Source organism: Colius striatus, chromosome 5 (genome assembly GCF_028858725.1).
Source record: "Colius striatus isolate bColStr4 chromosome 5, bColStr4.1.hap1, whole genome shotgun sequence".
Lineage (NCBI taxonomy): Eukaryota > Metazoa > Chordata > Aves > Coliiformes > Coliidae > Colius > Colius striatus.
Genome location: NC_084763.1, coordinates 39173479 through 39184752, shown reverse-complemented (window position 1 = coordinate 39184752; position 11274 = coordinate 39173479). Strand labels below are relative to the sequence as shown.

General features: G+C 47.2%; 1 protein-coding gene across 1 annotated transcript in view; it reads left to right on the top strand.

Moving 5' to 3' along the window:
* The first annotated feature begins 1345 nt into the window (after positions 1 to 1345).
* Positions 1346 to 11274, top strand: part of ACVR2B (activin A receptor type 2B) — a 97653-nt gene continuing 87724 nt past the window's right edge. Inside the window, exon 1 of the mRNA XM_061996784.1 lies at positions 1346 to 1429. Coding sequence (XP_061852768.1) covers positions 1378 to 1429 — 52 coding nt within the window. The 5' untranslated portion in view covers positions 1346 to 1377. The remainder of the gene's footprint in view (positions 1430 to 11274) is intronic.

Genomic DNA, 11274 nt, shown 5'->3' with positions numbered 1-11274 from the left:
AAGATCTTGGGATCAAGGGACTGTTTCGGGTACAGGAGACTCCGGGACAGGCGGGACACAAGCAGAGAAAACCTCCCCTCAACCAGCCTGGAAGTGGTTTGTTTTTTTCTACGAGGACGCGGTTTATCTCTACCCCCGGGGCGGGGGGAATCGCGCTGCTCCCACCCCTGGGAAAGTGGCGGGCGCGAGGTACGCTTCCAGGCGGCCACCTCCTTATTCCAAGAGACGGCGGTGTCTTCACCCCGCGCCCCTTTATCCCCGCCGCTCTCCCTTCACCCCGTATTCCCCCGGCCCTTCCCGCGGGGCGCGGCCGTGACAGGCAGCGCCGCTCCCCACTCAGCGCCCGCGGAGCCCCCGCGCCGCCCCGCCCCCTCCAGCCTCTTTGTATCAAACATCCGGGTTTCCCCTGCTGGCTCCGCTTTGGCTTCTCCCTTTTTTTAGAAGCCATTTTGGACTTGGTTCAGGTTTTTTTTAATGTTGCTTTTTTTTTTTTTTTTTAATAATTAAAAAAACACCCACAACAAGCCTCCCCTTCCCTCCGCCCCCTGCTTTCTCTTTTTTTTCCGCCTTTTTTTTTTCCCCTCCCCTGTACATGGCAACTCCCGCCCCAGCCTCTGCTCCCGCCGCCCCCTCGCTCCGCGCCCCGCGCAGCCCGAGATGCCGCGGCGCGGGCCGCCGCCGCCAGACCCCCCCCGCCTCCGTCGCCACTCCGCGCCTCCTCCGCCGACTCTTGCCTGCGGCTCCGCAGCCGCCCTGGACGCGGGGTCGGTACCCGCCAAAGTTTCGGTGCTGGTGCCGCCGCCGCCGCGCTCGCTGCCGGTGCCGGGAGCGCGTGTGCGTTGCACCGGGGGCAGCGGAGCAAGGGGTGAGGGGAGGCGGGTGTAGGGCGCCTTGCACGGGGCCGCGCGTGCATTGCACGGGGGGGCGGGGGCTGGGGGGTGCGCGCACACGGGCTTGTGCGTGTGCGCTCGCCCCCGGTGCTGGGGGGGAGCCGGAGGGGCTGGGTTGGGAGGAGGAGGAGGGGGAGGAGGAGGGGGAGTCGGTGTGTGGTGCACGCCGCGCTCCCAGCACAAAAGCCCAGGGAAAGAAACTCTTGGAAAGCTCGGAGCAAAACGCCGGGGCCAGGCAGGAGCAGGTCGAACCGTCCGGGGCTGTTCCTCTCCACTGGATACATTTTGCAACTGCGAAGGAATTAAATCCGATTTTCTTCCTTTTCTTTTTTTTCAGGATTTTTTTCTCCATTTTTCTCTTTAAGAGAGAGAGAGAGGGCAGAACCTCGCTTCTCCCCCCTTCTTTCACTCTCTCGATCTTTTTATTTTTATTTTTGTTTCCCTTGGGGACAGAAGGGCACAAGAGGAAAAAAAAAAGTAAAGGAATATGATTGCTTCGTGGCTGACTTTCGCCTTGCTTTGTGGAACTTTCTGTGCAGGTAAGTGCATTTCTGTGTATTTACCTCGTGCTGGGGCTTACGGTCGCCTCTCCAAGTGCAGAATTGAATGGGCCGTGCAATTATTTGCAGCTACCCTCCAAACCAGAGCAGAGGAACCAACAAGCCTGCAAACTAGGCAATAACCCCAGCGCTGCGATCTGCTTAATTTCCTTTATTGTTACTATTTTTAATGTTTTTTGCTTTTCACCCCCTCACCGCCCCGCTCTCCCCCTCCGTTTTCTCCGTGCTCGCAGGACGAGCCTTCCCGTGCTGCTTTTTGTTCCCTTCAGGCAGCCTGTGGGAATTAATGGCAATGTAAACACGGCGCGATATCGAGGAAACTTTACAAAAATGGGCATTTACTTCTGGGCGGGTGCTGCCGGAGTGGATTGGGGGAGGAGGAGAAGAACTTGGGAGCAGCAGGACGAGACCTCGGAGGTTGCTCCCAAATGGTGCGGAGCCACTCAGGTAGTGGCCATGTGTGCGCCCAGCTCCTGCCCGGGCTGCCGTTGTGTAACCCGGGAGGAATGTGTGGTGTTAGGGGGACATCCCTTCCATTCCCCAGTTACCGTCTCAGCCCCTCGGGACGTCCCGATCCCGTCGGGGTTTGCCTGTTAGCCTGGGGCTGGCTGGCGCTGCGGGGAGCTGGGAGAAAGTTGGGGGAAAAAAGGGGGTGTGTGGGGCGAGGTGGAATGGTGGTGCCTGGGGGGAGCATCCCCCGAGAAGAGGCTTTTTGTGGTGGAGGGCCGGTGCGTGTTTATTTTGTGTATTCTTTATCCCATTTATTTTATGGAAGTGGGCTGGCCACCGAACTTCAGCTGTAGCCTGCGGGGTGCGCATTTTGCCGAGGGACGCGGGGTGGAAGTTAGCACAAAGCCCAGGCACGGCCAGGGGAGCGCGGGGGCACCCGGGCAGCGCTCCTGGGCAGGGGTCTCCATGGGGTGCCCTATCTTGCAGCCCGTGAGAGGGCGGGAGGGGTCAGGTCCCCCTGTGCCCTCCCCCCTTCCGCCAGCACTGAAAACGCGGGCGCGCTTGAAATCCCCAAGCTCCCCACTTTCCCTCCTTGCTTATATGTTTTTTTCCCATTCCTTTTTATTATTGTCGCATATTCCCCAGGGGAAACGGGTGGGGGGGGGCAGCAACTTTGCCCACACCCCCCCTTTCCTGCTCACCACGACGGCTTTGACCCCCCCATCCCCAGGGGCTGAGCCATTCGCCCCCCGCCCCGGCTCTGGGCAGTAACTTGTTACGTTACCTCCATTTCCCAGTCCGGGGTGAGGTGGGGGGTGTCGGAGGAGGGGGGGGGAAGGGTTATGGGGGCGGGGGATTCGTGCCCCGGGGTTTCCCGGGGGCAGGGTGTGAGAAGCAGAGATGCTGCAGCCGTGCCCTTTCCCCCGCTCGCGATCGGCAGCCGGGGAGTTCCCGTCGGATTTGCCATCGCGGCTTCATTGTATTGCAAAGCGGAGGGGGAGAGTCTGTGGAGGAAAGGGTTCCCCGCGTGTGTGTGTCCGTTTCCCCCTCGGCCCCGGCCCGGGGAAGGGGCTACCCGGCGAGGCCGGGGCCGGGCGTGGGGAGGGGGCGGGCGGCGGAGCGGCCCCAGGGCACTCCTGCAGCCGGGCTTCCTTTGTTCCGAGTACCCATTAAATATGCACTGCCACCGCCTGTCTTTGGCATTATAAACAGTGCCATCGCTTAATTATATATATGGTTTTTTTTAAGCCACACCAAAAGGGTGAGGCGGTGGGAAGACAATAAAAAAAGAGCGGGCAATAAAAATTGAGGAAAAAATATTAATTTGGTGATGAGCAAAGCCAGATTGGCCTTTTTTTATCTCATCGCTGGGACACTTGTACGCAGCTTTGTTTCCATGTGTTAGGAAGGGGGTTGTGCGAGCTTGTATTTACATAGCAGTGCTGAGGGAGAGCAGGTATTTTGGAAGAAGCAGGCGCGGGGGGCGGACTCTGCGTGTATATGTGTGTGTGTGCCATCAGTATTCGCGGTGCTCGGCGTTGCTATCATCACAACAGCTCTCTTGGCTGGAAAATTCTATTATGTGCATAAAGGAGATTTATGATCAATGTATTTTCTTTCCATATATCTTGGAATCCTTTTATCTCGGGTGATTCAATAAAAGAGATGGCTTCCGGATTGGTTTTTTTGTTTGTTTGTTTTTGCTTTGGGTATGGGGTTGGGTTTTTGTTTGATTGTTTTGGTTTTTTTTTCAACCTGATCCTGTGGCTGTGTGTATACAGTGACAGAAATCTAAGTTGGAAGGGAAAAAACCAATTATGTAAAAAAAAAAATTAACCCTGAGAGCTTCTTAAATGTGTCATGTTACGAAAAGGATCATCTGATAGGGCATACCTTTTTCTCCCCCCTGAAAATACAATAAAGAAAGCCTGGAAAATGAATGTTTGTTTGGAAAGGTCTTCTCAAATCAATAAATCACTGCATTAGCAATGCTGTAAATCCCTTCGTCTGTTTTACAGCCTTTCTGCCTTATTTATGAGTATTTATCAACGTGAATTTTCATTGTCTAGTTTTTCCCTAAAGCTGTTCAGTCAAAAAAATGAGAAGAGAAAGCAACCTCAGATACCCAAAGTTGCGATGTGTTGCTGGGATTATTCACAGTGCTAGGCTTTGCCTGAAGCCTGTCTTTTGTGTGTGTACATGTTAGGACTGTGTGAAAGTGGTGGACTTTTCAAAAATTGCTTGATCTCCATTGTTGATGCTTCTCAACATCACTACCTTGGTTGGCTGTAACAAAGCAAGCACAGGCTGCTGTTCCTAAAAAAAAAAAAAAAAGAAAAAAAATCTGTTATGCTTAATTTTTGGAATAGTGAGGATTCATTGAGGAAAACATTGTGTTCATTTTTAGCCCTTTGTTTGCAAATTTTCTGCAGTCCAAATGTTCAGAAATCATGTTTTAATCCATGAGCTTTAGAAAATACAGAAGGTGTAAAAGGGTTTGTCTTGCAGAATGTGTTGCTAACACATTTCCCCCAGCCGTTGCATTACTTTTATTTTGGTGCAACTTTAAGTAATGCCATGCAGCAATGAACTGTGCTGTAAATGGATCCAGTCTCTTCTTTCACTGTCTTGTATTTATCGTCACGTGCTCGAGAAAGGAAATAAAACTGGCTTCATTAGCTTGCTAATTAAACACAATGAAGTGCATGGCCCAAGGTTAATGGCAATGGCCTTTAAAAACACAAAACTCTTGAACAGGTGTTTAGGATATGTTTTTTTTTTTTTAATCTGTCATCAAATCTAGATAATTATACCACCAAGATAACCATTGTCACAGTTCTGTGGAGAAGAAAATGCTATGTTAGAGATGTTAGTGCTCAGTGTATTATTTTTAGTGGCATTATTTATAAATGCCTCTCCAGGTCCTGTACAGCCTGTAGCTTAACTCCCCCCTTCTTCCCCCCTACTCCCCCTTCCCCACTGTTTTGAAGCATCTTCTGCATATTGTATTTGGTGTAGGTTTTTGTGGATCAACCAGGGTTAAAAATCCAGTATACTTGGACCAGAGCGAGTCTAACGTGGGTAGTTAGCTAAAGTATTTACCTGCTGAAATTTCTGCCATTTCTTGTGTCTTTGAGCACCCCATCCAGGCTGTAACGCTCCTGCTTGCTTGATGAGATAGTAAGAAACAGACAATTAAAGCAGAGGTCTCTTGCTCCCCACGTTTGAGCTGTCACCAGCCTCCTGTCCACTCTGGTCTCCATCAGCTAAAACACTCTTGTCAGGTTTTTTTTGTGTTTTATGTGATGCAACAGTTGTAGACCTCCCTTGCTGCCACTGAATAGATGGTAGAGAAGAAAGAAACCGGCCAGCATCACTCTTTTTTTTTTTTTTTTTTTTTTCCCTTCCTTTTGTTGTTGTTTTTCCCCTCTCCCTCCCACTATTTTCCCCTCTTCCCCGTTAAGCACATGCTCCTCATTTTGGGGATAAAGCTAGAAGGGTTTTCTGGCTTCACCAGTTCTGGGAAGCAGGACCAGCACGCAGGTTGAGGTGGAAGAGGGACAGCATTTGGAGTGTTAGTCATGGGAATGGCACTGCTGCAATTTGCATTGTGCCTCTTCACGGAGTGGGTTCCTCTGCAGACATCTTGCAGATGTAAAAGGAACCAAGAGGTGTTTATCTTAATTTATCAAGAGCAAGAAAGGGGATAGAAGAGATGGTTTGATGCTGAGCACCCAGCAAAGGTGTACTTTTGTGCTCAATCTTCATGGTGCCTGTTCCTAGAAAGCCAGAGCACCTTTAAAAAAAATAAATAGTCAAAGTTACTCCACTTCTGAACCTTGTAGCGGAAAGTGTTTTGTCTGTCTTATTTCAGGGCCTACTTGTGGAAGGATTTCTAAAATTTAATGTTAATAGCGGTTGAGCATGTGGAGCTGCACTAGAATAGTCAGAAAAATGGGATTTTTATAGCACTGCGTCTTTCAAGCCACATAAAATATAACACCTTCCTACCAAACACAGGGCACTTCTTTTGAGCTTAATGTATTAGCTGTGGCCTAAAAGTCGAGGAAGTAACTTGATATTACCTTGACTTCTGGCTGTGTGTAGCCAGGGCAAGGTAATTTGCCAAGTGCCCTTTCTCCAGGGAGTATGGCATTCAGCGTGAGGGGCATGGCCTCTCCTTGCTGTGCCTCCCATCCTTCAGCTGGTAATCTGTGTATCCAGCCCCATCAGACAACAGTGGAGAACTGTCGCCATAATTTGGGAAGGGTGAAGGCAGGAAAGAGAGCCTGGCTGAGTTCAATGGTAGTCTAGATGTAAGTGAAAGTTCTTATGGGGTCTCACCCACAGCTTCGCCAACCAAAAAGCTATATATGTCCTGAAAAAGTCTTGTGAAGGCAAGTAGAGGTAATGGTTATAAGCTGGAACACAAAAAGTTCTACTGGAACAGGAGGAGAAACTTGTTCAGTGTTGAGATGAGGGAGCCCTGGCACAGACTGCCCAGGGAGGGTGTGGAGTCTCCTTCTTGGGAGGTTTCAAAACCCACCTGGATGCATTCCTGTGTCCCCTGATTGAGGGGAACCTGCTTTAGCAAGGAATGGGACTGGATGATCTCTAGAGGTCCCTTCCAGCCCCTACCATTCTGTGATTCTGTGCAATTCTTATGAAGTCAGGGTTGGCTGGTGGCTGCTTCAGAGCTAGCTTTGTTTTATTGTTGGACTGAAGGAGTGGGGTCAAAAGGCGGTGATATTTTCCTTGATCAGCTGCAGGCAGTAATGGTGTGGGCACCATAGTGGTGTGATGTGGGCAATGTGGTGCTACTGGTGCTCAGGCTGTAACAAAACATTGTGGGAAGTTGGGAAATGGGAACTGCAGAGTGTAATCTCTGCTTTAAAGAGGTGTTGTCTTTCCCTTTTATCCCTCCTTGGCCTTTTGATTTTAAAACTAGCAGGGGGGTGTGATATTCTTGCCCGGCCAATAGTGCTGCCTGGATCTGAATTATTCAGTGTAGCACTTGGCATTCTCCACCCTGTTCCCACTTAAGCTCTTTTTCGACTGTTCCTTCATGTGGAGATTTTCACATCAGTGAAATTGGAAGTGTTTAAGAGAGGTGTTTGTGGCCAAAGTGTTCACCAGTATAAGCTCTCCTCTCTCTGCTTTTCCCCTCCATTAACCATTGAGGTTCAACTAATATCTAATCTTTTCCGTTCATTATTACTTCATTCTGAAACAATTTTGTATCTCTTCAGTCATTTGTTCCTTTAAGGTATATTAAAAAAATATACATCACTTCCCCCCTATACCCCCCTCAAACCTTCCTTGTAAGTTTTCGTGGAGCCACTGAAGTCAAAGGGTCAGAGAAGTAAATTAAAGATGAAACACTGCCTGCATTCTGCAGACCCAGCACATTTCATGCTTAGATTTGAATATAACCAGTGGTCTTTTCCACCAATTTAATGTTCTTTTCTCTTTGTCATCTTTCTCCTTCACTATGGTAGAGCTTCAATTCAAACTAAAAGTTAAGAGCAGCAATTGTCAGTGTACACTGGAAAATAATAATATGTTTCTCTCCAACACACAAGAGCCTTTTTATTTTGCTAGTATTTGAGTCTTTTGTCTCTGATTATGTTATTGCATGTGGCATTGGTCCATCATGCTACTTTAGAAGAAAGTCTGTTACTGATACCTTGGTGCCTTGGAAAAATATGATTTCTCTTTTGTAGAGTGCTGCTGGTGTAGAGAGGAGGTCCCCGCCTCAAAAACACTGAGCAGAGGGGCAAAGCTTGAGAAAATGTTAACTGTCTGCAAGTGCTCCCTGCTGCATTGCGAAGTCTCACCCAAGGTCACATGAAATATTTTGTACCTATACTAAAAATATAAGCTACGTGAAGAAGTTTTTCTGTGTCAGGTAAAGTTTGACTTTAACCTGGTCCTGTGCTCTGTCCACCTGTGTGATTTGGCAGGGATTTTTGGTTTTTGTTGTGTTTTGTTTTTTCTTTTGATAACTTTGTTGGAGGTGGTTGATGTGGTTTTGTTCTTAGAGGAGAAGATCCTTTCCTCTGAGGTTGGGTTGCCCACTAGCAGGGACTGGCTCATGCATGCAGGTTTGTAAATTTAAATATAAAAGAAACACTGCTGAAGGAAGGGCCTGTTTGTGCTCAGCTGGAGGAAGATGTGAATTACCTGTTTCTCATTAATAATTCTGCAATTTCCAGCTTGGTGTGCCATTTCATTGCAGATTTGGTTTCAGATCTTAAGGGAGCTCTGCAGGCAGGAGGTTGCTCAGAGGAGGGCATAATGCTGAAGCACCGTTTTTTGGCTTACTGTTGGATTTGGGAAGCAGAGGTGTATTAAAGAGCTGAAATGAAAGGAAAATGTTTGCACAGGAGCTGCTAGAAGTAAGATTTGTATCTGTGAATGTTTGCATCCTATTCCTATAGTGCATAATTTATCATAGAATCATTTTGGTTGGAAAAGACCTTTAAGATCATCAAGTCAACCACCCACCTCACACTGCCAAGCCCATTCCTAAGCCATGTCCATCCGCACCTCATCTATGTATTTTTTAAATATCTCTAGGGATGATGACTCCATCACTGATGGGGCATAACAAAAGTCTACCAGATAGTCCCACCTCTTCTATAGTGAGAGTGACTTCTCTCAGATTGTGGGAGCCAGTGGCAGGGCAAGAGCATTGCAACCTATCCTCTTGGATTGATAATTTTATGAAACCATTGGTTTTCTTCTGTCTCAATCTCATACTGGTAGATTCATATACGAGTTCCTCCTCTTTTCTTAAAGAGAATGGAGCACGTTGATGGAAAGGTGCGGTGCTTTATGGTCTGAGCTACATTAATTTTCACCTGGGTGGATACTTGTGCAAATTAAGACATAGATTTTCAATTCTGCTCTTCATGTCTAATACTTATCCTTGTATGGCAACACAAGAAGAAAAAGGGGCTCATGGGAGCAGAGTGTATGTTAATCCTCCTCCAGTAAAGCTGGAAATGGAATGTATTGCTGCTAGTTTTGGAGAGAAATAAACAAATACAAATAAATAAACAAAAAATGTCTGTCACTTTCCAAACAGTCCAAGATCTCAGGCCTGTGCTGAATGAGCCCCAAACCACAGAGGCAAAGGTTGTAATTTTAAAACATCCATGGTAGCTGTAGTGTCATGCTGTTACTGTCTCTGCCTTTTTTATTTAAAGCTTTTCCCATTATAGAACTTGTTTTCTAACTGGTGACAGAAGTTTAAATTTTCTCTGTGCCTGTAGTGCTAATGTAATGCTTCTTCCTAATTTATTGCTCAAGGTGTGAGATTATAAGCCTTTGAGTGGATAAGAGGGATAAAGTTAGCTGCATTTGTGCCTGATCTATCAAATGGTCAATCTAGGTGGCTAACCCTTCTTTCCTCTGGCATTAAAATTTCTAAAATGCCCGTGTAACATGTACAACTGTTTAAATTTGTTTTTTAGGAATATTTTGCATATATGTAATTAACCTCTGCCAACAGTTTGGAATTCCTGAGGAGAGAGGAGTGCAACCATGGCTCTGAAGTGAAGAAATGTTCAATCAGACTCTGTCTTCTTTCTGTGACTTTTAAAAAGCGTTTTATAAAATGAGGTATTTCAGGCTTTTAAAGCCCTTTTAGTGCAGTTTCTCATGTTCTGTAATCTCTGTCTTGCTTCTGCAAGACTGGTGACTTGGTGGAGTTCGGCTGAGCTGTCTGTAAACTCTCCTCTCCAGTTGCTCTGTTTGCCGTCCATACTTTTTCTATGGAATGGCATTTAATCTTTGCACAGTTGATATTCAGGCCTTTCCCAGAGGCAGCAAGCTGAACCTTGTACTATTAAAGTCATAAGGAAAATATGGTAGTGGTCTTGGAAGAGGCTGTGAGCTTGGTAGGCCCTCAGGTGCATGTAGGCATTTGCTTTGCTTCTGACCTGTATGTTACTGCATGCATTTACAGAAGTCCTTGCATTCAGCACAGGGAAACTGCAGTTGACTTGTGATGTGACTGCTCAGGAAAGTGCAGATTTGAGATTGTCTTGGTAGTAGCTTTGTCCCGGCAAGTTCGCTCAGGACTACTGAGTCACGGCAATGCAACCTGTGAGTGTGCGGCTCACTTGTTTTTCCAAGTCTTTCTTTTTCTTTTCCCAGTATGACTGCTGAAACACAGTGGGATTTGTAGTTCCTGAGAGTAATTAATGGGTTAAGAATGCTAATTCCCTTATATATGTGCAGGCTGAGAAATTCAGTTATCCATGGGTTTTCATGGTGGGAGTATCCAGTTACAGCTTGGGCAGCTATTGGGTAGCTCTCTGGTGCACAGAAGTTTGAACTTGGAATCCCTTGCTTTCACAGGCACCCACAATTTACCAGTCTCTGCTAAAGCACATTCTTAGGCCTCAGGCAAGGAATTTTCCCAAATACCTATTGTAGTTGTGCTGGATAACACTCACTCCCTTGGCTCCTAAAAAGTGAGTTTGAGGTGGTGACCTACTCAAAGCAGTTCTCTGCTGTGAAATTCCTGTTTGCTTAAGGAGCCTGGAATGCATATGAGATAAAGCTTTAGCACAGCCCAAAGGAGAAGAGGAGGATGGTGCATTTTATGCTGGGCGCTGCCTTGCCAGGATGTTGGCTCTCTGGCTGCTGGCAGGCGTGGTGTGGAGTTGTGCCTGACTCCGAATAAACTGGAGCATGTCAAGCTGAAATGCTATGTGTGGACTCTTGGGTGGAGATGCTTTCACAGTGTGTGCCCTACCACAGAGCCACCTCATCCATGCTCCTTGGCTTCCTTTGAAATGTTTCAGAGACAAGTGCTCTTTTTCTTTTTTTTTTTTTTTTAAAAAAGAAAAACCACACAGAATAAAAGCCAACAGCCTAAAACTCATGGAGGTAAACATTTTAATCTGATTGCAGTTGTTTTATTGCAATTACAACAGACCTGAGACCCTTCCCCAGTTTTCTGGAGCATCTTTTTAAAGTGAAAGTATGAAGCGGAGGACTATAGGAAGGGCAGACTTGTCATGCTTAGTTTTTATCAAGAAGTTATCATGTAAGTTTTAAATCACCTTTTAGAGTCTTTGAAGCAACAGGGTGGCCCTCTAGTCTCGTTTTCTAGGCTGCTTTACATAGGTGATTAAAACAAAAAAGCAAAGCCTTGTGGAGCATTTCTGATGAGCACTCTTGCTGTTGCTGGGCAGTTTCCCTCGTGGGTGCAGTTTGGTGGCACAAAGCTCATTCAGTCTGGATGCTGAAGGTGACGGATGAAAGAAACAAAAAATCTCCACCTCACCCCACCCCACTGAATGTACTGTCCCCGCAAGTGCTCTCCTGTCCCCATGGCTGTCACCTGGCTGAAACCCTGG